Source organism: Syngnathus scovelli, chromosome 17, assembly GCF_024217435.2.
Source record: "Syngnathus scovelli strain Florida chromosome 17, RoL_Ssco_1.2, whole genome shotgun sequence".
NCBI classification, from domain to species: domain Eukaryota; kingdom Metazoa; phylum Chordata; class Actinopteri; order Syngnathiformes; family Syngnathidae; genus Syngnathus; species Syngnathus scovelli.
Window position 1 is genome coordinate 2,362,175 of NC_090863.1, and position 27,999 is coordinate 2,390,173.

Below are 27,999 nucleotides of genomic sequence, written 5' to 3' on the forward strand. Positions count from 1 at the left end.
GCTCGCAAATGCGCTGTGCGTACGTGCGTGTGCGCTACTCACAGGTTGCGTCTTGACCGTCTCCCGAGGCTTGACATCCGTCTTCGTCATCACAATCGGCGCTGCTGCCCTCCATCTCGCCGCTGCCCAGCTCCTCCCAGGCCTCCATCTGGCCCAGATTTGGGAATCTCTCTTGGGTCTCCTGGATGACAAAGACTTTGTTACACGGTGGAAGTGCAATTTCACTTGGACACAAACATGACCAATAATCCAGGATTCCCACAGCAATTTATTTCCTATTGCTCTGAATTGCATAGCGTCATGAAATCATGTCGGACGCACGCTGGAGTATAACGTAGCAGCCTAAAGCATGACACGCGAGTCATTTATTAGAAGGGTTTATGACCAAATATGATACAGGTGGGTTCCTGGTTCACCATTTGGTGGACAGTTATGATCCCTATTTTAGTTGAACCTTTGCTTTTAACATTGGGTGTAATTTCACTATCGACCACTGGATGGCGGCACACTTATTTAGGTGATAGTACATTTGAAAGGAAATAGTGTATTTAGTTCAACATAGGCTGTTTTTTGTCGAAAATGTCATCTGCTGCGATCCTGCTTTTTACACCTACGGAGAATGACAGCTACGGAATTATTATTATTTTAATTTGTATATTTTTGCCCATTATTATTGATGAACATTATGGGATGTTGACTGACGATTTGTTTACTGCAAACACATCAGGGGGATCGGTACACTGTTAAACTGCATGTGCATTATTTTTGCGTTATTCGCTTTCAATATGTGCTGATATATTCTTTGAAAAGTGTGTTTAAAGAGCGTCATTTTGAGAAAGCAGGGGACATTTCGCTTAATCTTGAGCAGGCAGTGTAGGCTGTAAGATATGAAAAGAGCTGCCTGCCCTGACGGAGAAATATTGAGCAGTACAGCTGCCAACAATGTGCCACGAGCAGTGAAGCAGGGTTGAAAAGTAACCATTTAACAAGTGGCACGCTGAAAATGAACAAATTAAAGGCATGACATGTTTTGGGTAGATTTCATTTAAGCGACACAATACAACACTAATGGTGTCACATAAGAGTGATACCACACGTTTACACCGCCTGCGTGATTCATAGACTGACATCAAATAAAGCAAAAGGAGTTTCAAAGTGTTGTTTGTGAAACTGAGGAACAAGTTACGTATTTGACCCAAAAACAGATTGAGCAATCACTGATCTGTGCATCGGGAGGTAATAGAGGCAAGATTTATTTCAAAGAAGGATTGCACAATCATGCAACTACTGCGGCTTTGTATATTCAGATAATTGCATTGTCAGTACTGCATTTTTTCAAGATGGCGGCGCGTGCACACGCAGCGGCCACTTTCTGTCCCGTCAGTACGGTGATTTGTTCGTCTAATGAGTGTTCGTCCGACAGTCTTGTGTGTTCGTCTCGTCCGTGCTACAAGTACAGCAGGCAGGTTCTGCTTGACATCGGCAGAAGTGGGTTTTGCGGCGTTCTGGACTTTGAAGTGTCGACATTAAAGGCGCTCGGACTGCTACGTCCTGAAACGTCGACCTCACCCGCTATTCCTCCCCCGGTTGGGAGCCGTCGGAAACGGTGTGCGAGGAGGCAGAAGAGGGGCAAGCGCGGAGGCGTCCGGGCCAGGCTGGCGGCCAACCCAGCGCGACCGGCGGTGCCCTCCATTCTGCTGGCGAATGTTCGATCGCTGGACAACAAAATGGATTACGTTCGCCTGCTGAGGTCTACGAACCGGACGGTGCGGAACTGCTGTGTGCTCGTGTTCACCGAGACCTGGTTGAGTGACAACATTCCGGACTCTGCAGTGCATCTGGAGCGGACCGTGCCATTGTACGAGGGGGAAAGTCGCGAGGAGGTGGAATATGCGTCTACATCCGAGAAGAATGGTGCCGGGACTCTGTGGTGGTATGTAAGCACTGCTCGCCGCTTGTGGAGTTTGTGATCATTAAGTGCCGTCCTTTTTATCTGCCGAGGGAATTTACCGCGATTCTGCTAGTCGCGGTATACATCCCGCCTTCCAAGATCGAAGGAGACAGGATCGCAGCGCTTGGTGAACTGTACCAGGCTGTCAGTGAACAGGAAACAGCGCACCCTGACGGTTTCACCATCTTCGCTGGAGACTTCAATCATGCCAACCTGAAGTCTGTTTTCCCGAGGCTTCACCAGCATGTTCCCTTTCCGACACGTGGAGACAGCTTCCTGGACCTAGTCTACTCGGCGCAAAAGGGAGCTTTCAAAGCCACCCCCCTCCCCCATCTGGGGCTTTCTGACCATCTCACCGTTTTGCTTTTGCCCGCATACAGACAATTGGTAAAGGCATCCAGGCCGGTTCGGAGGCAGGTTCGAGTGTGGCCTGAGGGTGCCTCCGATGCACTTCGTGACTGCTTCGACACCACTGACTGGGACTTGTTTAAGCAGGCAGCCACCTACAACGATTGGACGGACATAGAGGAGTATACTGACTCTGTTACCTCTTACATCACGAAGTGCATCGATGATGTGACTTGCTCGAAATCCGTCGTCACTCGCGCGAACTGGAAGCTGTGGCTGACGGGGGCTGTCCTCAGACTGTGAGGGCCAGGGACAAGGCTTTCAGAGCGGGGGATGAGGCTGGCTTGAGGACAGCGAGGGCCGACCTGTCCCGAGGCATCAAAGAAGCGAAGAAGGCGTACTCCTGCAAGGTCTCCACCCACTTCAAGGACAGCAAGGACGCACGTAGCCTTTGGCGGGGCATTCAGACCATCACGGACTACAAGCCCGCGCCGAGGAGCTGTGAGGGCGACGTCCGTCTGCTGAACGATCTGAACCGCTTCTTTGCTCGCTTCGACGCCCAGAACAGCACTTGCCCGCTGAAGTCCACTCCCCCCCCACACGAGCAGCCCCTGCGCCTCTCTGCCGACGGTGTGAGGAGGGCGCTTGCCGCTATTGACACCCGTAAGGCGGCGGGCCCTGACAACATCCCGGGTCGAGCGCTGAAGGACTGCGCTGGGGAGCTGTCGGGTGTCTTCACGGACACCTTTAACGTTTCCCTGCAGCAGGCCATCGTCCCCTCGTGTTTCAAGGCTGCCACCATCGTTCCTGTGCCGAAGAAACCTGCACCGTCCTGCTTCAATGACTACCGCCCTGTGGCACTGACGCCCATCATCATGAAGTGCTTTGAGCGGCTGGTCATGGAGCACATCAAGTCCGTTCTCCCCCTCACCATTGACCCTTTCCAGTTTGCGTACCGTGCCAAGCGGTCCTCTGAGGATGCCATCTGCTCTGCCCTCCACTCGGCCCTCACCCACCTGGAGAGAAAGGACTCATATGTGAGGTTGCTGTTTGTGGACTTCAGCTCTGCCTTCAACACCATTGTGCCGCAGCGACTCATCCGCAAACTCGACGAGCTGGGCCTCAGTACCTCCCTCTGCAACTGGATACTGGACTTCCTCTGTCAGAGGCCTCAGGTGGTGCGTGTTGGCGACAAAATCTCCGCCAGCATCACGCTGAGCACGGGGGCCCCCCAGGGCTGCGTGCTCAGTCCATTGCTCTTCACCCTGCTGACGCATGACTGCACTGCGACCTACAGCGACAACCGCATAGTGAAGTTTGCTGACGACACGACTCTGGTGGGTCTCATCACGAAGGGCGACGAGACTCGGTACAGGTCGGAAGTTGACCTTCTGACCACGTGGTGCAGGGACAACAACCTCCTGCTGAACGTCAATAAGACCAAGGAAATCATTGTTGACTTCCGGAAGGGTCACACAACACACCTGCCGCTGATCATCGACGGTGCTGTGGTGGAGAGGGTGAGCTGCACCAAGTTCCTGGGGGTGCACATCAGTGAGGACCTCTCCTGGTCCGCAAACACCTTGTCACTGGTAAAGAAAGCTCAGCGCCGCCTGTACTTCCTGCGGAAGCTCAGGCGTGCATGTGCTCCTCAGGCAGTCCTGTCTACATTCTACCATGGCACCATTGAGAGCGTCCTCACCAGTTGCATCGCTGTCTGGGGTGGTAACTGCACTGAACAGAACTTGAAGGCCCTGCAGCGCATTGTGAATACGGCTGGCAAGATTATTGGTGCTTCGCTCCCCTCCCTGAAGGACATTTACACCTCCCATCTCGCCCGCAAGGCAACCTCGATTGCCAGAGATGTGAGTCACCCGGCTCACTCTTTGTTTGACCTTCTGCCCTCTGGGAAGAGGTACAGGAGCCTGCGCTCCCGCACCACCAGACTCGCCAACAGCTTCTTTCTCCAGGCTGTTAGGGCCCTGAACTCGCTATCCCCTTCTGCGTAGCGTGCGGCACTGTTGCGCTATTTTCGGGAATGTCTGCTGTACGCGCACTTGCTCCTTTTTTTTTTCTGCTCCTCTTATTTATATTATTTATTGTTGTTATTTATTCATTATTTATTCAGCACGCTTTTGTTATACTTGTTTACTTGTTTGTCTGTTGTGAGCCATGTCTTGTCACCGTGGGATAGGGGGGAACGAAATTTCGGTTTCTTTGTGTGTCTTTGGCATGTGGAGAAATTGACAATAAAGCTGACTTTGACTTTGACTTTGACTTAATGGGTAAAATAGCTTGGTTTCTATTAGAGGTGTCACAATTAATCCATTAATCTATTTGATAGAGACATTTGAAGATCCAAATCTTCTGATTTCAGGCTCTCAAAAGTAATAATTCTTTGAATTCTCTAGTCCTTCATGAAAGCAGTAATTGATCGTTTGTTTTGAATCCAAATAAGACATTTGCAAACATCTCATTGCACTTTGGAAAAGTCAAATCCTTCTTGTGTGATATCGCTTAACTATTGTTTGGTTGTTGTTGTTGTTTTCTTATCACTAAATGATACCAAAGAAGCATAAATAATTGGTTAATAAAAAGTATTTGGGGAAATGTGTTTTTGAATACACTAAGGCAGATACAATTGTCTCCGATGATTTGATTAATCGATAGAATCGTCGATTCTAAGAACATTTGATAATGACAGCCCGAGTTGTTCACATTTTTTGCTACGCTGATGCACAAAATGAAATGAGTCGCGACTCATTACAGCCTAGGCAATTTCCATTTCTCTTTCGAGTTTTGCCTTTCCCAGCATGGGGCCAAACTAATGGGACCACCTGCGGCCCCATCTTTCGACCCGTTTCATCACTTCACGTCAGATAAGAAGCTCTCCTGACACAACAACTAAGGCATCTTTTTTACAAGGTTGGAAAGGATCACCAATGTCGGATGTGAACGCGGAAGACAACAAACAGCTCGGGTTCGCTTGAGAAAGCTGACAAGGTTATCGTTACTTTACTTAGTTTGAACCGGAGCCACTTGGTGCCACTCAAAACACATGACACGAAAGTTGATTCTTTTTATTTAGTCCACATTTGAACTTACTAACGGCCTCATTTCCTGCTTCTCCCTACTCTGAGGCAGCAGTGCTGAACCAGAAGACAAGCTATGGATTAGCAAGCTAACGGAAGACACCGTGACCTTTGTGAAAAAGAGATGAAGTATTTACGATATGTTGCATTAATCAGCATATGTATTTAACAGAAGATGGAGTGTGATAAGAAAACTGCTTGCGGGAAGACACCGAGGTGAACCCGTTGACTTTTTTTTTTCCTTCTTACATTCTTTTTCACAATTAAACGGTCAGCTCGACAACAAATGTTGCTAACCAACAGCATCCTGATATGCGCTTGCGTATTTGGTTAATAACAGTGCCTTTAAGTGTCCGTTGAACACAATGGCTGTCCTAAAAGCATTATAATTAGAGAGGAACTCAATTAAGACGTGTTGCTGTGGAAACCTCGGTTCTTTTGGTACAAAATTGCTGCTTGGCTCATGCCCAAAGCAGTGGGTTACTTTGTTTGGATTTTGGAAAAACAGCCAGCTTTTTTGTTTGCCTTTTAACCCCAAATTGCTGATTTCAAAGTAACACACATGGAAATCATTTGGTGGTTGAGCTACAATGATTCTCCCAAAAGCTTCCGAGAAGAAGCACAATTTAACATAACCCAACAACGGATTGAGCATTTTATATGTCTCACACACCACAAATGATGTGGGAAATTCAACCCAATTTTTACAATACATGTAAAAGTGACAATGGCAAGAAGCTACTTCAGTAGTCATCCGCTCTATCGAATTGTTTTCTCCCATTGGCCGGGAAGATAGTCGGTTGGTCGGTCGGTCGGTCGGCTGTGTGACATTCACACACGCTTCGCTAATGTCACACGCCACCACACTGGGCCCAGACAAGAAAATCTAAACACACATTTTTTGGTGCATGTTTAAGGTTATTCACCATGTGTGTAAAATTGCTATTTCGATACATTTGCTTTGGACACGACCATTGCACTAACCCTAATCCCCCCCTTGGTAAAGTCTCTTTAACCACCAAGGATGAATATTCAATGATGTGCAGCGAGTGTTTTATGCGCAATGCATAATGTGATTATACTGTGCTGTAATATTTGTATTTAGATAGAAGGAATTGTACTTCAAACAAAGATTAGATGAAAGGTCATGATGTGCAGGGGAACAATTGAAAATGTGGTTTTATCTGAGGCGGCTCGGTGGGGCACTGGGTAGCACGTCCGCCTCACAGTTAGGAGGGTGCGGGTTCGATTCCACCTCCGGCCCTCCCTGTGCGGAGTTTGCATGTTCTCCCCGAGCCCGCGTGGGTTTTCTCCGGGCACTCCGGTTTCCTCCCACATCCCAAAAACATGCTTGGTAGGCCGATTGATCACTCCAAATTCTCCCTAGGTGTGAGTGCGAGTGCGAATGGTTGTTTGTCTCGGTGTGCCCTGCAATTGGCTGGCAACCGGTTCAGGGTGTCCCCCGCCTACTGCCCGATGACAGCTGGGATAGGTTCCAGCACGCCCGCGACCCCCGTGGGGACTAAGCGGTTCAGAAAATGGATGGATGGATGGATGGATGGGTTTTATCTGTTGACGGAACAGAGTACGCGGTAGATCGTATACGTTTGTGTCATTTTTTGGTCCACGGCAAATATGTAGAGAAAAAACATTCCCCACAATTTTCCAATCAAAAAATGCCCCGGAGAAAAACCCAGGCAGGCAGGCAGGCAGGCAGGCAGGCAGGCAGGCAGGCAGGCAGGCAGGCAGGCAGGCAGGCAGGCAGGCAGGCAGGCAGGCAGGCAGGCAGGCAGGCAGGCAGGCAGGCAGGCAGGCAGGCAGGCAGGCAGGCAGGCAGGCAGGCAGGCAGGCAGGCAGGCAGGCAGGCAGGCAGGCAGGCAGGCAGGCAGGCAGGCAGGCAGGCAGGCAGGCAGGCAGGCAGGCAGGCAGGCAGGCAGGCAGGCAGGCAGGCAGGCAGGCAGGCAGGCAGGCAGGCAGGCAGGCAGGCAGGCAGGCAGGCAGCCACGCAGGCAGCCACGCAGGCAGCCACGCAGGCAGCCACGCAGGCAGCCACGCAGGCAGCCACGCAGGCAGCCACGCAGGCAGCCACGCAGGCAGCCACGCAGGCAGGCAGGGTGTTCAGGAGTGGATATCGCCACAGCAAAGGCCTCCCTTGCCATTTAACAAAGAGAATGCATTATTTTGTGAGGATTAATGACGCCTGTTATGGCCAAACAGTATTCTGGAGAGTTAATTAAAAGCGAGCCTTTGACAGGCAGTTCATAGCTTTCGCTCTCCTGGTGTGGACAAATTGTTGCCCAACGATGTTTTTTGTTCTAACCTGAGAATATCTGATGAGAAATCTATTGCACAATGTGAAGAACAAAATGAAATTGAATTTTGAACTGCCCGTCACAACAAACTTGTAATTGCTTGCACTTTTTTTTTTCAGTTGAGAAAATATTCTGATTAATGATCTTTGACTGCGATGAGCTCAGGGAGAAAATGATTCATATACATGCTGAAATTGTGGTCCAATATTTGAGATTTGTCAGGCAGCCAAGCCTGAAACTGATGCGAAAAAATAACATGAACACAAATGATGTATAGACACCACGTAGTGGATTTTTTTTGTCGTTGACACACTTTTTGATCTAATTCTTGAATCTTTGTTTTAATAGACATTTAAATGGCAATCTAGCATGTCAAGTTAAAACCATTCCAGTGACTCGCACGGACAAATCCCTCATTATTTCTCTCTTTTACAACAACTGAGATGATTACACAAGCAAGCAGATGAGAAAGTAAGGTAATTTCTCAAGTTATGCCTGGAGCATGTTCAAATCACAGTAGTGAGTTCCACACCCACACTGCAAGTCAGCGCAAGCGCAAGCTTAACTGTTTATTGGCCCTCAACTGTGGCAACCATCGCAGGTCAATCACACCCAGAAGCCATGCCTCACACGCCTCCTCGCACTTGTCAGATAGAGCTGACTCGATCTGTTTCAAGTATGCACATGTGGGTTTACTTTGGCTTGGCTTGGCTTGGCTTTGGCGGATACGAGATCGTTTCAATTGATGAATAACGTATTATGAGAATGTTCGAGTTGCTGACGGTGGCACGTGGCTTGATCATGTTACGGGACTTTAGGATAGATAAGTGTCGCTTGTCTTCTTTGGGAATTGGGTTCTTTGCTATTTTAGGATTGACAATTATCACTTGGAAAGTCACACTGGCAGCTCATTATTCATGAAGGTTGTTATTATTATTATTTTTGAAATTTCTTAAATCCCAAAAGTTGTGCAATTTGTTCAATGGAAATGACAAATACCAGCTGACTGCAACTTATGCTATGAGATGGAGGAGCCATCCACAACGTTGCCAATAAAAAATGCAAACTGTGTGTGTGTGTGTGTGTGTGTGTGTGTGTGTGTGTGTGTGTGTGTGTGTGTGTGTGTGCGTGTGTGTGTGCGTGTGTGTGCGCGTGTGTGTGCGCGTGTGTGTGTGTGTGTGTGTGTGTGTGTGTGTGTGTGTGCGTGCGTGCGTGCATGTGTGTGTGTGTGTGTGTGTGTGTGTGTGTGTGTGTGTGTGTGTGTGTGTGTGTGTTGATGTTTCTCCATGTATGTTTTAGTGAACAGATGGTGTCTTGAGGAATTTTTCTCTTAAATGTGTCCAGTGAAGTAGCATTGCAGGATTTAACAGGAAGAGAGTTCCAGAGATGGGCCCCTCAAAAAACTAAAAAACTAAATACAAACTAAAAACCTTACCTGAGCACACTCTCATTGCCATTGTGATATATATAATTTTTTATTTTACAACAGCCACACACTATTTAAAATTGCAAAGAAATAATTTAAACAAACTGGAACAATCAATCCCATCAATCACACATAACTAGCCAGTTTCCAAGTCTCCTGCCACGGCCAATGCAGCAGTATGATAGAAAGAGCAGAAAATAGATGTGCGAGAATGATTTGCCTAAGTCACTGATTGAATTACAATTGACAAAGCAACATATCTTTTAGAGATTTGCTCACGATAAGGATAATTTGAAAAACCCTAACAATATCATCTGGTTTGAATACTTCCAGTGAAACAAGCAGACCATTGTAAAGGAATTCCCATACTAAACAGCTGGACTAATGGCGGCGAATCAAGAATCCACTTTGAGACATTTATTGTTCACGTTAGCAATATTACCAGACAGCAAGGCAGACGATAGTCAGTGGAAACAGAGAAGGCGCATTAATGTCCCATTTTACTGCAGGTCAAGAGATTCCCTTTTGTTCCGAGTGCTATTATGAGCTTTGATACGTATATATTTGACTCAACAGACATGATGTTGCAGGCAGCTGATTTACGACTGTGCGTGCGTGCGTGCGAGCGTGCGTGCGTGCGTGCGTGCGTGCGTGCGTGCGTGCGTGCGTGCGTGCGTGCGTGCGTGCGTGCGTGCGTGCGTGCGTGCGTGCGATGCACCTTGCAAGCCTGTCAGTACCAGGTTATGCAAGACAAGCGTTATGTTGCTAGACACCTGCCTGAATGCTAACTGATTTTTTTTTTTCTATCCGAGGAATGTTGGTCAAAATGTTACGGGTGGACGAGGAGACATCACTGCACTATCCTCTTAGTGCTGCAGACAAGAAAAGTGCTCATATTAAAGCATATTTACATCATTCGCCGCCTATGGAGTTCTGCCTGTGCTTCCTTCTGAACACATCAGAATGTTGCACACTTCAAGCTCTTGCTTGTACGGTAGCAATTTTGGATGCAAGGCTAGTTGGGTGTGTTCACGCCCACAACTGCAAAAAATTCCATTTGTGTGAACATACAAACAAAGCCATGCTATGTGCACTTGCGTTGCAGCCACTTAAAAGCTGCTTAGCACATTGGATAATAGAATGAGCTTTTGGAAGACAATCATTTCATTGTAACTACCTATGAGCTTCCAATGACCTGTTACACTGTCTCGGTCGGTCGGTCGGGTAAGATCACACGGGATTTTCTGGGACTTTTTGGACAGACAGTAGCGTACATGCCGAGGATCACGCAGGCTTGAAGACACAAGCTAAATATGTTCCACTTGCTCCTGTGAATGTTGAAATACTCCTGAGGCACCACATGATGCAGATTCTGATTTGTTGCTCTTATTTGGCATAAACACAAAGCTCAGCTGTGCTTGAGATTCCAGGTGGTCCCCTTCCTGATTTATGTCAGGAGGGAGGGCACACCACGACGCACGATAAAGTGACGACCGGCTACTTGACAGCCGTATCACACAAGCACGCCGTGTCGCGGCAGTTCGGAAACTTTTCTTGACCTCGTTCGTTCGTGTCTGACATTTTGAGACACCGCTAGAAAAAATGAAAATGACACCAGGACAAGCGAAGGGAGAAAAAGAGCAGAGGAACATATTGGATAAAAGTAAGCTACACTAAAGAATGGCAATTAAGTAAGTCTGAAATTGGACAGAAATTCCTGCTGTACTATCTACGTATCTCTGGCTATCATTTGAGGGCCAACAAAAGGCCAGGCCGTTCAGAAGGGAACCCAATCCTGTTGGCTCACTCTCGTCAAATGGCCTCCGGGGATTGTGGGAAATGGCCCTTTTCTTCCTGATTCCTTTCAGGGCTAAAAGCCATGACAGAGTTACTTTGAAGCGGCTGTGTCATCTCTGCCTCTCTGCCACTCATTGGTGACCTCTTGATCTCCGTCCGGGTCTCAGCTTTTGCTTTCGACACTCATTCCATTTTTCTCAATGTGCCTCTTTCATCTTCAATCACCCTTTATTTAACTTGACTTAACAATTCCATACGATTGCTTTGTCCCCACGTCGGCAGACATTATTGAGCGATTCAAAATGGCGGCAATTCAAATCCTGTTCAAAAAAGGATGATCATGAAAAGAACATGTCGGATGTTATTAGGTGACCTGGGAACTGTTCAGAGATAGGAATATGGACTCCTCTTAAGACTTGTGTGTGTGGCTGCTGTTGAGACTCTTGAGCTTTTTCAACAGCAGATAATGCCAATGGAGAAATGCATCAAACGATCTTACCTGGTTGAAGCTTTCAAGCCTCTCCTTCATTTCGACGAGCGAGGGGTTGGGGCTGCGAACTTTGACTTCTGGATTTTGTCTTTGCGCCTGGAGACCATTTCCTACCACTCTGCCTGTGTAACTGTGAGAAAAATAACAAGAGTTACATCATCGTTTTTATAGGGAAAAGATTCACTCTTAAAAAAAAAAAAAAAAAATCAATGGCAATATTTCCATTTGCAGATCGACATTTTGACCTTGCTGTGGCTACTATTTTATCTGTGGATTGATTGTTTATTTTACTCCCCCACTGTTATCTAAATGAATGCAAGATTCATACAATGATATGAAATGTTCATGCTTTGGGGATTTAACAGCGCTGGTATTAAATCAATAGAGGCAACTGAAGGCAAAGTGCCGATGAGAATGATTGGAAGCGATAATGAATTGCATGAAAAAGTGTATGCATTTTTCGGATGCGTTTAGGAGACGACGTCCGTGCGTGTACAGTATGCGTACCCATGTGAAGATGAGCACAAGCAATCAGAAAAGTGCTGAATTGGAGATTCACTGGCATGCGAGCTAAGCAATGGCTTGATAAGGTCTGCGCTCCTTCATATTTGCTGAATAAGCGCTTTGAAGAGAGCAACCCCCAAAAAAGACAAGTCCTCTATTTCTTTTCACGCCAATTTCAATTGTGTCTATTTACAAACTGGCCTCTCTCAAGCCACAGGTCTACAATAAGATTGGTCAACAGCTCATTTTAATTCGAGATGCATTTTTGTGTCCCTGGCAAAAAGATTCTTGCCTTTATTTTATTTACAATTTTTCGGCCTCGCCCATTAGCGTCCTTTAAAATCAAGCGCAATACAGATTTTAAAATGCCCTCTGAATGGTAAGCCACTCGGGTTGTAAGGTTACCAACCCTAATTTGGACTTTCTCTCCATTTCACATTAATGATTCATGCGAGAATCAAACAGCAGCGCTTGAAAAGTGACATCTTGTGTGTTTTTGTGGCTGTGTTGGTGTTCCGACTTGGCTAGCAGTTGTTGGTGCGGAAATGAGCTCATTAAATGGGATGCTAATAAAAGGAATGTGCCGGTTTGGAATTAGGCCTTCTACTTTTCGTTTCAGGGCACATTCACTATTACATAGGGGACATGACAAAGCGCACAAAGGGACATGTCGAAGCTGAATGCCGTGGAGACAGACAGACAGACAATTAATGGCGCACATGACTTCTTGTTGATGTTCTCGCAGTTGCATTAACGTACGCTTTTCGGAATCATTTAGAGTGCTATAGTGAAGAATAAAAGAAATGATAGAATGAGAATGAAAAATGAGTGAGGTTCTTACTATCTCAGGCTTTCACATTTTCAAATTCACCTTTCCACTGCATCCAAACTTGAATCAATCGTTATTCGGCACAATTGCGACTTGTTTCGTTATATTACTAGCCCAAACAAACCACAACATTCTGATGGAGAACCAACACATGTTTCTTCCAGAGGACATGTGGAAATGTTGAAAAGAATTCCTGGAATAATCCGAAAATATTATCTGGCCCGCGACTTGGGGGTGTAAGCATATTTCAAAGGGGGACAGCGCACTCCCTCACCCCAAATTTCAGTGGGGGAAAAAAAGATATATACAAAATATGAGTACTGTTGCCATTTGTGTTATTCATACAACAAAACAATCCACTTCGGATTCCAATTAACCAAAATGATCAATGGAGCTGCATAACTTGAACCCAGGATGTGACCCTTCCTGGGTGAAAAGCATTTGACGCACTTTTGGCAACAGCTAGCGCTAAATCCTCTCGTCTTCCACTGCCCGGAGCATCCCGGAGCATCCCGGAGCATCCCGGAGCATCCAGCAGCATCCCGGAGCATCCCGGAGCATCTAGCAACCCCTCCGCCCCCGTCCCCTTTCTGATGACCTCGGCAGTGATCTGTGCTGAAACTCACCCGAGGCAATTCAGCATTCCTGTCGACACGCGGCAAACAAAGCAACCCTGCATGAAATTTCCAGAATGAGTAAACACGTGAAGGAGGCGGATTCCAGTGGCCTAAGGTGAACTACTCCCAATTCCTTCTATCTGTCTATAATGGAGCTTTGCCCGCTAGGCTTTCTAAAGCCACACGTCTCACTGGGGATTTAATCATAAACAATGCTGTCTGTATTTGTTCAAGTCGTCTCGATATCGCATACAGACAGCGAGCGAAAGCACTATTGTCTAGTTCCAAACAGCAGAGATGATTCCTTACCTAATTCGCTTCAGTCATGCGGAATGATTTTCTATTTGTTTGAAAGGCTTCTGTGTAATGTGACTAATGGCCAAAGTGAATATCATCCATGATACGTAAATACTTATTAGGGTCTGAATGTTCAAATAATAAAAGGCCATGATGAATGAGATGGCTCACTTTTCACAGGCTGAGAGGACAAATGGATGAAGGCACAAGTAGGTCTTTTATTGTAATATGATGAACAATGCCAAACATATTCACCACCTTTGTCTGCAATGACTCATTTAGCTCCATTTAGCTGTTATTGTCGCACTTCACAAATGTCCGTACGGTTAATTCAAGTCGGGTTTAAATACGTGACTGACTATGAATGAATGAATACTGTGCGTGAATTGAACTTTTTCAAACCAGTTCCACATTCGTTGTGCCAATGAGTTGGATGATTCAAACACACCAGGAAGTTAATTAATTCAACTGTGTGAGTGTTCCCCCCCCCATTTCTTTGCCATCAGAAAAACCTCCTGCCAGGATAGAGACCAAAAAATTGCTTGTTTATTTTGATGAATGCATTTTATGCGGAAACTATGGGCTCTGGTAAACATTCAAGGTTATTTACAGATAAGTGAAGTGATTGTGACATGCCAAAAATGGAATCATAAATGTGTGTCTATACATTATTTTAAGCTTGTAGCATCCCAAGGAATCCCAATGCACTAGTGAAGCACAAACTTGGACGATTGGGTTGGAGATGTCTTCACAAAAGAGGAATGGCAAAGAACACTTCAAGACAGCTGGAATCACGATGCTCAATACGTAACACTGACCGAGATGTAAACAACACTTAACTTTTTGGATATGATAACGTGTTTCCAAAGAGGTCCTACAACCAAGTAACGGGACGTGAAGTCATGAGTGAACAAAGGTCGGATGATGGGAGGGGGGTGGAGTTTTTACCAGCAGAGCTCGGACAGTGACTTTGAAATATTCCGAGCAGGAGGTTTTGTTTGGAAAGGCCAGCGTGTTCTCACACTGCTGAAATCTTGGGAGCCTTTTTGTAAGGAGGCAACACTCAACTATCAATTGGTCCGGAGCCACTTTGCAAACATTTAATCAGAATGATTTGTAAGTGTGTGCACTGTTTCCCCAGTACCTCCGTACATGCAAACACACTCAAACGTTACACAAGTCAACAGTCGGTATATTTTTCGACCCTCCAACCTTTCGAGCATTGTTCTCATAAACAAGTCACATGCATATTTAAAGCAGCGGCAGAATATGCTGTTGTTGCATAAAACTGCTAGCACCTTGAGGCAATATCATTAGCATGGAAATACAAAAAAAGATCAGAAAGAGTGCAAGCAGAAGTAGCCGGAACATTGGAAGAGGGTCGTTTGCAGGGCAGGCAGGCTGAAATCATGCACTTTTCTGCATGTGCTCTATTTCTCTGGCTCTCTCTCTCTCTCACTGGAAGCTAGTTAGTGGCTTTCCCACGACCCCCCTGGGTGGGTGTCCGTCTTTTGTGTGCCGGATGACAACTGGCGCCAATAGTACCTGCCGGCCAATCTCAAGTTACGTTGGTTGGCTTCACACCAGGCGAACTGATTTCAACTACGGCTTGCTGTTTATGAACTCTTGAGAACGTTTACCATCTATGTGTTTTCCTCAAGGACCTTTTTAACTTCATTATTTCAATTGATTTATTTAAAAAAAATGAAACAGCAGGAAGTCTATTATTTTTGTTTGTTTTTTTAAAGCTGGAAATGGCAAGGTTCATGAGACTAAATGAGAGATTGGCAAAATAGTCATCAAAAACGATTGGATTTATAAAATGGAATAATTAGGGCAGGTCATATCACTAATGACATTCAATGATTTCAACAAAACATTAGTATGTATATTAGTTTTACTGTTATGTCAAACAAACAAATGATTTCTTTAATAATAATAATTCATAAGAAGCACGGTGCGACACTGGTTAGCACGTCCGCCTCGCAGTTCAGAGGGTGTGGTGCGGGTTCGATTCCGCCTCCGGTCCTCCCTGTGTGGAGTTTGCATGCAATTATGTTTTCGCTTCAGTTTTTCCTTCTTAAAGTCATTGTTTTAGTTGGAAATGTCCATATATGTCCAACCCGTCAGCCACCGACTGACCTAATGGCTACTTGGAAATACCGCGTTGGAACGACTCGTTAAACATTCTCTCTGTTCTCCACTTTAGGAGCCGAGTCGAGGGAGCCGTGTGATTTTTGCGGAGCTGGCTGGCGGCCTAGCGGCGGCTCCTCTGTCGCGGCCCTCCGCAGCCCTGCCTGCCTGCCTGGCAAAGCGGTTATATTGAGAGATGAGTCAGAGAGGAAGGCAGAGTTGAGCGGGGTCAGAACCAGAGAGCAGCAAAAAAAGCCAGCGAGAATTTGCTGGCAACTCCAAATATGATCAACAACAACTCTGTAAAGCGCCGGAGCTCGCGTTCTCAAATAGTTGTTTGGATCATTGCGGCTTCATTTGACTTTTTAGTTTTTGAATTGGCGAGGGGATGCAACTCCGGGAATAATTGCGAGCCGATGTGGAACCATTTCAACGAGTGATTTTTTTTTTTTTTTTTATCATCGATACGTAGCTGATGTCAAACATTTCTACTGGTTATGAAATTGCCTTTGGAAGAATACTTGTAGCATTGAGAAGAGACAAAAATGCACGGCACTTTGGGCATTTTGACCTATGGTCACGAGCTATGGGTCGTGACCGAAAGATACAAGCGGCCGAAATGAGTTTCCTCCGCAGGGTGTACGGGATCTCCCTTAGAGATAGGGCGAGAAGCTCGCTCATCCGGGAGAGACTCGGAGGAGAGTCGCTACTCCTCCACGTTGAGAGGAGCCAGATGAGGTGGCTCGGGCATCTCACCAGGATGCCTCCCTGGGGAGGTGTTCCGGGCATGTCCCACCGGTCGGAGACCCCGGGGACGACCCAGGACGCGCTGGAGAGACTACGTCTCTCAGCTGGCCTGGGAACGCCTTGGGATCCCCCAGGATGAGCTGGATGAAGTGGCTGGGGAGAGGGAAGTCTGAGAGTCCCTCCTAAAGCTGCTGCTGCCCCCGTGACCCGACACCGGAGAAGCGGAAGAAGATGGATGGATGGACTTTGGGCATTTTGTCTTCCCTGACCAAGAAAGCACCTGCCACTGTCCTTGAGTTCAGGCCTTTCAGTGATCAGAAAGCCTTAAAGAAGCTAATAAGAGGTTACACAAAAAGGATGGTGTCATTTTCCCAAGATCAGACAATCGTGTGCAGGATCTTAACATCAATGACACTTTTTATTTATTAATTTTTTTTATTTTTTGTCCTAGACATCACCTGAGGCAAGACACCTGCTTGGAGCAGCTTGAATCTGACCAAAGATATACGGCTGCTTATGGACGGGATGAAATTACACACGGCAATGTTGAGCTCTCCAGTGGCCGGTTTTAAGAAGGCCATTTGGTGCGGTTACAGGTATCGTTCAGTAATGCTTGAAGGTGCGATTGATTGAATGGATGGCTCCCAGTTCATCAGTGCTTCCTTTACATCATCCGATTGAATGAATGTCCGCATTACCCAAGTGAATCGGATCAAGTTTCCGAACTGAATTTTTCCACAGCTAAATCTCCCGGGAATTGAACTGCAGTTGAAGTACACTTTCGACGATTACGAACTAGTAGCTTGACATACACTGCAATGTCTGGCCTCCATGTTTGTGGTATAAAAAAGACATGATTAGGCCAGCGTAACAAGCATTTGATCTCGTCATTTGAGCCCAAGTCCCATCCTGTCTCGGAATGCTCGCTAAGCAAACTGAACCGACTCTGGGGAGCGAAAAGGGAGCGCCGTGAGCTTGAGTGAGATCGATGACTAATAATGATTCACTTATCACGGCGACAAAGTACACTTAGCGGTAATCACACACCGACCGAGATGCCGTGTACCCGAGAGGTGTTTGATGTTGGGACTATTCCATCCATCCATCCATCCATCCATCCATCCATCCATCCATCCATCCATCCATCCATCCATCCATCCATCCATCCATTTGTAACGATCCCATAGGCCGAGCCGTGTCTCTGATAGCGAGCGCGGTTCATCACTAGGCCATTATTTGCCGTCTGTCGCAAGAAAGCAGTCAGTCAGCCGTGTGGGTGAAGTCCTTGCTCCTCTAGGCTACTGAACACCGATCGATATGTCAAACAATTACGGAGGGAGGGAGGGCGGCTGAGAGCTGCATTCATTTGGTTTAAATGACTCACGCTCCTGGGTACTCTAGAATGATGTTGAAAGTTACATTTGGGCGATTGGTTTGCATTGCAATACTGCATCCTAGTGGCTAAGATGATGCACTGGAATTACTATAATGCACTGGCTGGATCCTGACAAAAAGACACGGTCATGTATGATTTACCATGTTCTGGAGAGTCTTTTGGAAGTTTGGTCTGTGGGATTTTTTATTTTATTTTTTGTTCTCTTTGACACGCTGTACTGTGTGCATTAGTATTATTAATTTTCTAATTCACAGAAAGTCGTTTTAGTTCAATTTTATTTTGTCAAATGATTGTACAAAATAAAACTATTTGTATTCTGATCAATTTAGACTATCCTTCTACTTTCACTATTTTTAAAAATGTTGTAAATTCAACACCATTTTTTTCAGTACACTGTCTTTTTAGCTACAATAACACCTAATCTGATTTTGAAGCCAAAAGATTGGGCATTTATTGAAAACTGTAATATACTTTTAACGGCCACACAGGTTTCATTGAAACCATGTCCATACGGCATTTTCCACAACCAGATGAAATAAAACTGAATGAATCACCTGCTTCTCCCAATCCAGCCACTAGAAGGTAGCGTTACTCTCCACATAAAGAGCCCCAAGAGGCGCTGAATAATACCGACTACAGTGGTATTGAAATACATCTACAGTACGACTAAAGACATCCAATCAAAGCGCTGCATCGGTCTTTAGAGAGCAGTATTCTTCTATTAGCTCATGATCGTGAACTTGTATTGAATCTGGTCAGTGTCAAAGATAACAAAATAAAATAACCCCAAAAAATCCGATACAATATCTCAGTGTTTGCTGGCCATTGTTATTATGTTATTATTTTTTCCCTTGACTAATGCACAGAATACACTTTTGTTCTTTCTTGCCCTCTGTTGACATGCAATGTTGACAAGGGAGTGGATAGCTCAGGTTTGGGGTGTGGGCGTGGGTGTGGGCGTGGACGTGGCAGGGCAGGGCAGTTGGTGTATGGAAGGCAGACAAGGGCAGGCAGGGGCAGACCCAGGACAGCAAACTATGTCCTGGAGTATAAACAGGTGGCTAGCGACCGTGATTCTCTGGTGTGCTCCCGCCACCTGTTGGTCTGTCTGTTTTCATTTGCATTTTGGAGTCATACCAAGAGACCTGAACTGCATGACACTGAGCCATTACTATTACACTGTTGACTTGAGATTTTCATTTCTTCCATGACCACACTTGATTCTCAAATTATCTCCCCTTATTAATAAGAATAGAATTGCAATTGTTTCATTGGGCCTAAAAAGAAATCTCCACTCAACATTAAGCAAACAGGGATTTACTGTGCATGTGTAGCGGCAGATGGTGAGGGTAATGAGTGAAGGAAGGGGTCAAGGGTCAGTGTCTGTTGTCAGCTATCGAGTGCAACCCAGACAAACATGATATATACAACCATAGACCACCGAGTCAAATGCATTTAGTGAGTTTCACAGTGAACCAGAAGCTTGGCATACCCCCTACACATACACATTACTAATAACAACCCACATTTTATCCTGCAGACCTGTGCAAATCGCAGTGCCAGGAGTGGGGCAGAATAAAAAAATATACATATATACATACGCATATGGCCAAAGGTTAGTTATTCAAAGCGAGTCAGGCAGCTGGTAGCATTGACACTGACATTTCTGGGCCGGAATCCCAGCCAGCCAGCCAGTCAGCCACAACCCTTAAATGTGTCATGATCAGGCCCATCTGTCAGTCAGCAAAACAAAAAAATTGGAAATTGGACTGGTCGTCAACATACTGTAAGTCGCTCAGTAAAGTTGAAACGCCCACAACCTAATGTTGATGGCTTGATTTTCCTCAAGCATGGCTTCAATATGAATGTTGGATTTCTGTCCATTTGGTTTCGATTCCAACTTCGAGGGTGTAAGAATACATTTAAATTGTAGCCTCGTCAGAATACAGTATTTCAGTATTAATCTACATAACATTGGTTATTTGCTACTTTATTTTGTACGGACTGTAGCTGTCATCATTTTTAGCTCCCACTCCGGGATATCATAAATATGAAATATAAATCTGACATCTCTAACCAAATGTTTACCTCTCATCTATTATTTTAGAAATCACCACACCCGAGAAAAAACAATCAATCAGAGATATAAGCCGTGATTTAGGAGGATTAAGATGTCTTCGATTACGAGCATTTTTAGCCATGATGCCAATGACATTTGTTTCCGCTATTTTCAGGGTAGGGGTTGGCTGTTTACTGCACTACTCTTAACATTTGTGTCTGTTCTCCTAAAAAAAAGGTCATTTCACCCTCTGCGTATAAACTGTATATGAATACATTTGTGTCCGAGCGGGGACTTTCCCTTGGGCTTGTCACTCGTTCCTTACAGAGGCCGCATTCCCAGCACCACTCGGGAGGGAGACTTCAGTGATCGAGCGAGCGAGCCCCGACACCCAAACCCACCCGGAATTCTAGGAACGTTTTCCCTGTGGTTTCAGATTACCGCACAGACGCACAGTGGGTAGATCACAGGCATGCACCTACCACAGTGTGTTACTGTACTTTTGTTGTTTGCACAGTGTGAGGCCGTGTTAGCTTTGCCTTGCTCCTTCCGTCGCTGTCATTCGCTTACACTTGAAATTCGGGACTCGAGCCAAACAGCCTGTTGATATTCCCACCCCAATACTAAATACCACACAGACATCTGCATGTAGTCACACCGACATGCAACGTAAAACCTTTGCCGTGAGCCCCGGAATCAAACATCAAAGTTCAACACTATGCCCCCTCGCGCCGAGACCAAAACGCAATCGACTTGCCTCCGAAGCTAAGCGCCTCACCTCGCCTCCAAATCACCCCAATTTTGTGATGGTGAATGTGCGCAAGTGTTAGTAAAGAACGTAAGCTCGGGCACACAGGGATAGTGTGACAGCTGGAAGGTCGTAATCCCGCGTCCACGCACTTGGAAGCTGCGTGTGTGGATCAAAGTGGACGTTTGAAGGTGGATTTCCTCGGCCTTTGAACGCTGTTAAAAAGCCCACCCAACAGAGGGAGTGTGGAAGTGCGTGTGGTACATATGAGACCTTTCTCATACCACATGGCTCTATTTCCAGAGTGTGTGTGTGTGTGTGTGTGTGTGTGTGTGTGCGTGCGTGCGTGCGTGCGTGCGTGCGTGCGTGCGTGCGTGCGTGCGTGCGTGCGTGCGTGCGTGCGTGCGTGCGTGTGTGTGCGTGTGTTTAATGGCACTAAAATGCAGAACCAATAGCTTTCATAGACAAGAAGAGCCATTATAGCAAACATTTCTGAAATTGGAATCATCCTCTCAGCAATAGTAACCTATGGAAAATGACATACTTTAATGACTAAGATATATCAACGTAAAACGAACAAGCTTAATGGCGTATAAAATCACAATCAGCTTTATTGGCCAAGTTTGTGCAGGCCAAACAAGGAATTTGACTCGGGTTGATTAGTTACTTTCAGCAGATGCCCTGCATAACAGAAAATGCCAATTGTACTGTTTGACATGTTTCTTTTCAAAAAATCAATTTTTGTTTCTTCGCTTTTTGATCAGAGTCTGGTGTTTTAGGTGAAACCAATTCATGTTCTACTGCTGAGTGAAGACAAAACTAGCAAGAAGCTCTCTTTTTTTTTTTTTTTTCTCCAGGTGTTCTTTTTGTTGGGTTGGTGCTGGGTCTTCAAAGGTAAGTCCAAATGCTCAAAAACAGCTGGCTGGCAGTGTGAAGAACTCAAACCAACTGGCGGCGAATGAGTTAACACACCGCTTACTACAAAAGAATCAATCAGGATACCATTTCCAACAATCTGGCTTTACTGGAAAACGGAGAGCAAATTGCATTTGGCCCGATTAGCAGCATGTCTGCTTTCCTGCTCCCACATAGATTGTCCTGTCAAATTCATTCATACCCAAAATGGCTCGCACAAGTATTAATGTAGTCACCAATTGCAAAAAGCCATTTTATTGATTGCTAAACAGGCACACGATTACGCTCGCCAAAAATTGTTAATCACATTCTTATCAGTTTACAGTACATGTCAATGCTATGGCAACATCTGACAAATTTGGGTTCTGGGAACTAAACAGAGTTCTTATAAGTTCCTCAATAGCGTGACGTGGCCGAAAGCGTGTCAAAGCAAAACTACAGCAACGCACAGGGAGCATATACTACAAGACAACTCCCAAAAACTCCCAAAAAGTTGGAGATTTGTGATTTGATTGACCCGGATGACGTCTTTTTTTAACTGGGAATCCTCCCGGCGCAATTGGACTCGCGGTCGCATTAGTGTCCCACTCCAACGTCGCCGGATTCGCCGCCGTTGCCGGACCTCGAGCCAACAACGCTGGACCCGCGATCGGTGCTGCACTTCGTCCCAGCAACGGTGACTGCGTGCCAGTAACGCCGGACCTGCGGTCTACACCGGACCTCCAAGAGGCTAACACCATCAGCCCCAGGAGGAGAGCTACCATCTGGCCCAGTGTTCTAGCACAACCAGCCCCTGGAAGAGAGCTAACATCAGGCTCAGTAAGCTAGTACCACCAACCCCAAGAGGACAGCCTCCACCAGGCTCAGCAGACTACCATCACCAGGCTCAGGAGGATAGCCACCACTAGCTCCAGTGAGTTGGCACCACCAGCCGCCCTAGGAGGTCATCTGTCACCGGGTTGAGTGGAATAGCATCTCCAGCCCCAGGAGGAAAGCTACCATAAGGTATAGGTTGATAATCAGGATGGCCATGAAATTGCTCCAGAAGGACATGGAGGAGCTGAAGCTATCAATGGAAGTGATGTCTTCAACTCTTGAAACCATAATGAAGCAACAGGCCATTATTACAGAGCTGATGGGAGAGGTGAAGCAGCTCAAACAATTAAATACTGAACAAAATAAGAAAATAGTCACCCTGGAAAATAGATTAGACAACTTGGAGCAGTATTCCAGAATGAGCGACGTCATCATCACAGGTTTAAAGATTAAACCACAAAGCTACCAACAGGCTGTGAAAGGCCTTGCTTCAGAGGACTATCCTGAACATGAGGAGACAACCGAGGAGCAGGTAAAATCTTTCCTCCACAGCAAAGACATTGTCATTGACACTATCAATATTGAGGCATGCCACACTCTGCCAACGAGGAGTCTAGATAGCAAGATACCACCTATAATTGTCCGTTTTACAAATAGGAAAAGTAAGATAAATCTACTCAAACAAGGTAGGAAATTAAAAGGCACAAACGTATACATGAATGAACACCTCACCAAGAAAAATGGTGAAATAGCTAAAAAAGCAAGAGCTCTTAAGAAAAACGGTAAAATACAGTCCACTTGGACTGCAGGTTGTAAGGTATTCATCAAACCTGTTGGAGCAGCAGAGAGTTCTCATGGTTTCTGCATTAGTGCCATAGAGCAACTTAAGCGGTATGAAGGAGATCAGTAACCTGTACATCATTACGTAGAACCTCAAGTTCTGATACTTTTATATCATGGAAGGTAAAAAACCTGGTGAAATTATCAACCTATCATGAACGCATCTGGAGCGGCTAGCGTGCTATCGGGCGGACCGTGCCATTGTACGAGGGGGAAAGTCGCCTGGAGGTGGAATATGCGTCTACATCCGAGAAGAATGGTGCCGGGACTCTGTGGTGGTATGTAAGCATTGCTCGCCGCTTGTGGAGTTTGTGATCATTAAGTGCCGTCCTTTTTATCTGCCGAGGGATCATCGATGGTGCTGTGGTGGAGAGGGTGAGCTGCACCAAGTTCCTGGGGGTGCACATCAGTGAGGACCTCTCCTGGTCCGCAAACACCTCGTCACTGGCAAAGAAAGCTCAGCGCCGCCTGTACTTCCTGCGGAAGCTCAGGCGTGCATGTGCTCCTCAGGCAGTCCTGTCTACATTCTACCGTGGCACTATTGAGAGCGTCATCACCAGTTGCATCGCTGTCTGGGGTGGTAACTGCACTGAACAGAACTTGAAGGCCCTGCAGCGCATAGTGAATACGGCTGGTAAGATTATTGGTGCTTCGCTCCCCTGCCTGAAGGACATTTACACCTCCCATCTCGCCCGCAAGGCAACCTCGATTGCCAGAGATGTGAGTCACCCGGCTCACTCTTTGTTTGACCTTCTGCCCTCTGGGAAGAGGTACAGGAGCCTGCGCTCCCGCACCACCAGACTTGCCAACAGCTTCTTTCCCCAGGCTGTTAGGGCCCTGAACTCGCTACCCCCTTCTGCGTAGCGTGTGGCACTGTTGCGCTATTTTCGGGAATGTCTGCTGTACGCGCACTTGCTCCTTTTTTTTCTGCTCCTCTTATTTATTTATTTATTGTTGTGTTATCTATTCATTATTTATTCAGCACGCTTTTGTTATACTTGTTACTTGTTTATCTGTTGTGAGCCATGTCTTGTCACCGTGGGATAGGGGGGAACGAAATTTCGGTTTCTTTGTGTGTCTTTGGCATGTGGAGAAATTGACAATAAAGCTGACTTTGACTTTGACTTACCGCGATTCTGCTAGTCGCGGTATACATCCTGCCTTCCAACATCGAAGGAGACAGGATCGCGGCGCTTGGAGAACTGTACCAGGCTGTCAGTGAACAGCAAACAGCGCACCCTGACGGTTTCACCATCTTCGCTGGAGACTTCAATCATGCCAACCTGAAGTCTGTTTTCCCGAGGCTTCACCAGCATGTTCCCTTTCCGACACGTGGAGACAGCTTCCTGGACCTAGTCTACTCGGCGCAAAAGGGAGCTTTCAAAGCCACCCCCCTCCCCCATCTGGGGCTTTCTGACCATCTCACCGTTTTGCTTTTGCCCGCATACAGACAATTGGTTAAGGCATCCAGGCCGGTTCGGAGGCAGGTTCGAGTGTGGCCTGAGGGTGCCTCCGATGCACTTCGGGACTGCTTCGACACCACTGACTGGGACTTGTTTAAGCAGGCAGCCACCTACAACGATTGGACGGACATAGAGGAGTATACAGACTCTGTTACCTCTTACATCACGAAGTGCATCGATGATGTGACTTGCTCGAAATCTGTCGTCACTCGCGCGAACTGGAAGCCGTGGCTGACGGGGGCTGTCCTCAGACTGTTGAGGGCCAGGGACAAGGCTTTCAGAGCGGGGGATGAGGCTGGCTTGAGGACAGCGAGGGCCGACCTGTCCCGAGGCATCAAAGAAGCGAAGAAGGCGTTCTCGTGCAAGGTCTCCACCCACTTCAAGGACAGCAAGGACGCACGTAGCCTTTGGCGGGGCATTCAGACCATCACGGACTACAAGCCCGCGCCGAGGAGCTGTGAGGGCGACGTCCGTCTGCTGAACGATCTGAACCGCTTCTTTGCTCGCTTCGATGCCCAGAACAGCACTTGCCCGCTGAAGTCCACTCCCCCCCACACGAGCAGCCCCTGCGCCTCTCTGCCGACGGTGTGAGGAGGGCGCTTGCCGCTATTGACACCCGTAAGGCGGCGGGCCCTGACAACATGCCGGGTCGAGCGCTGAAGGACTGCGCTGGGGAGCTGTCGGGTGTCTTCACGGACATCTTTAACGTTTCCCTGCAGCAGGCCATCGTCCCCTCGTGTTTCAAGGCTGCCACCATCGTTCCTGTGCCGAAGAAACCTGCACCGTCCTGCTTCAATGACTACCGCCCTGTGGCACTGACGCCCATCATCATGAAGTGATTTGAGCGGCTGGTCATGGAGCACATCAAGTCCGTTCTCCCCCCCACCATTGACCCTTTCCAGTTTGCGTACCGTGCCAAGCGGTCCTCTGAGGATGCCATCTGCTCTGCCCTCCACTCGGCCCTCACCCACCTGGAGAGAAAGGACTCATATGTGAGGTTGCTGTTTGTGGACTTCAGCTCTGCCTTCAACACCATTGTGCCGCAGCGACTCATCCGCAAACTCGACGAGCTGGGCCTCAGTACCTCCCTCTGCAACTGGATACTGGACTTCCTCTGTCAGAGGCCTCAGGTGGTGCGTGTTGGCGACAAAATCTCCGCCAGCATCACGCTGAGCACGGGGGCCCCCCAGGGCTGCGTGCTCAGTCCATTGCTCTTCACCCTGCTGACGTATGACTGCACTGCGACCTACAGCGACAACCGCATAGTGAAGTTTGCTGACGACACGACTCTGGTGGGTCTCATCACGCATGGCGACGAGACTCGGTACAGGTCGGAAGTTGACCTTCTGACCACGTGGTGCAGGGAAAACAACCTCCTGCTGAACGTCAAGAAGACCAAGGAAATCATTGTTGACTTCCGGAAGGGTCACACAACACACCTGCCGCTGATCATTGACGGTGCTGTGGTGGAGAGGGTGAGCTGCACCAAGTTCCTGGGGGTGCACATCAGTGAGGACCTCTCCTGGTCCGCAAACACCTCATTACTGGCAAAGAAAGCTCAGCGCCGCCTGTACTTCCTGCGGAAGCTCAGGCGTGCATGTGCTCCTCAGGCAGTCCTGTCTACATTCTACCGTGGGACCATTGAGAGCGTCCTCACCAGTTGCATCGCTGTGTGGGGTGGTAACTGCACTGAACAGAACTTGAAGGCCCTGCAGCGCATAGTGAATACGGCTGGTAAGATTATTGGTGCTTCGCTCCCCTCCCTGAAAGACATTTACACCTCCCATCTCACCCGCAAGGCAACCTCGATTGCCAGAGATGTGAGTCACCCGGCTCACTCTTTGTTTGACCTTCTGCCCTCTGGGAAGAGGTACAGGAGCCTGCGCTCCCGCACCACCAGACTCGCCAACAGCTTCTTTCTCCAGGCTGTTAGGGCCCTGAACTCGCTACCCCCTTCTGCGTAGCGTGCGGCACTGTTGCGCTATTTTCGGGAATGTCTGCTGTACGCGCACTTGCTCCTTTTTTTTCTGCTCCTCTTATTTATTTATTTATTGTTGTGTTATTTATTCATTATTTATTCAGCACACTTTTGTTATACTTGTTTACTTGTTTGTCTGTTGTGAGCCATGTCTTGTCACCGTGGGATAGGGGGGAACGAAATTTCGGTTTCTTTGTGTGTCTTTGGCGTGTGGAGAAATTGACAATAAAGCTGACTTTGACTTTGACTTTGACAGTACTGACAAATGCCTTTCCTTTCCAACTGGTCTGTTTAACAAACAAGCACTGATAGCTGAAAATGAAGAACTTGATTTGAAAACATTTGATTACACTGATCATAAGGGATTTGATATAGAGAACAATATTTATCCTGTGAATAACTTCTTTATCAACTACAATCAAACGAACTGTAAATACTATACTGTAGAGCAATTTAGCGAGAATGTAGCAACAAATAGGGCAATGTCAATTATACATTTTAATAGTAGGAGCTTGAAAGCAAACATCTCTAAGATCAAACAATGTTTAAAAGATATGAATAATCCCTTTACTGTTATTGCAATATCTGAAACCTGGTTAAAGGAAGATCAGTCTGAAAAGATTGACATAGAGGGGTATGAGAGTTATACATTAAATAGGATGGGAAAAAGATGCGGAGGGGTTGCTCTATTCATAGACAAAAACTGTAAGTGTAAGATAGTAAGAAATATGTCTCAAGCAATAGATAATCTCATGGAATGTATTACTGTTGAAATAGAAATGGAAACATCAAAAAAAATTCTGGTAAACTGTGTATACAGATGTCCAGGTTCAAGTATTGAGGCATTTAGTGAACTATTATCAAGAATGTATGAAAGAAAAATCTATACGAAAATGGTCTATGTCTGTGGTGATTATAATATAGATCTACTGAACCCACTTCAGCTGACTCCAATAACAGAATTCATTAACTTAATGTACAGTATGAGTCTTTACCCTGCAATAACTCGTCCGACTAGAAGCACATCTCACAGTGCCACTATAATTGATAATATATTTACAAATGTGATTGAAAAGAAAGTAAAAACTGGACTGATAATAAATGATTCAAGCGACCACCTGGCAGTGTTTGCGGTGATCCAGAACTGCACAAAGAAAAAAAAGGATTATTAGCTTTTAAAATGTGTAGAATGAACTCTGGTAATTCAATTAACTCATTCAAAAATGATCTTCTAAAACAAG

General features: G+C 46.5%; 1 protein-coding gene and 2 long non-coding RNA genes across 6 annotated transcripts in view; 2 read left to right on the plus strand and 1 right to left on the minus strand.

Moving 5' to 3' along the window:
* Nucleotides 1–27,999, minus strand: part of gpc5c (glypican 5c) — a 117,327-nt gene that overhangs the window by 17,350 nt on the left and 71,978 nt on the right. For all 4 annotated transcript variants that reach the window (XM_068648656.1, XM_049746845.2, XM_068648655.1 and 1 more), the window contains 2 exons: nt 11,426–11,546; nt 43–181 (listed from right to left, as the gene is read on the minus strand). In XM_068648656.1, the coding sequence (XP_068504757.1) occupies nt 43–181; nt 11,426–11,546 (260 nt within the window). The remainder of the gene's footprint in view (nt 1–42; nt 182–11,425; nt 11,547–27,999) is intronic.
* On the plus strand, nt 21,628–24,444 carry LOC137839611 (uncharacterized). The gene is made up of 2 exons (XR_011085620.1): nt 21,628–23,951; nt 24,017–24,444. It is a non-coding gene; the product is annotated as an uncharacterized lncRNA (long non-coding RNA).
* On the plus strand, nt 26,083–27,872 carry LOC137839607 (uncharacterized). Its single transcript, XR_011085616.1, has 2 exons — nt 26,083–26,514; nt 26,580–27,872. It is a non-coding gene; the product is annotated as an uncharacterized lncRNA (long non-coding RNA).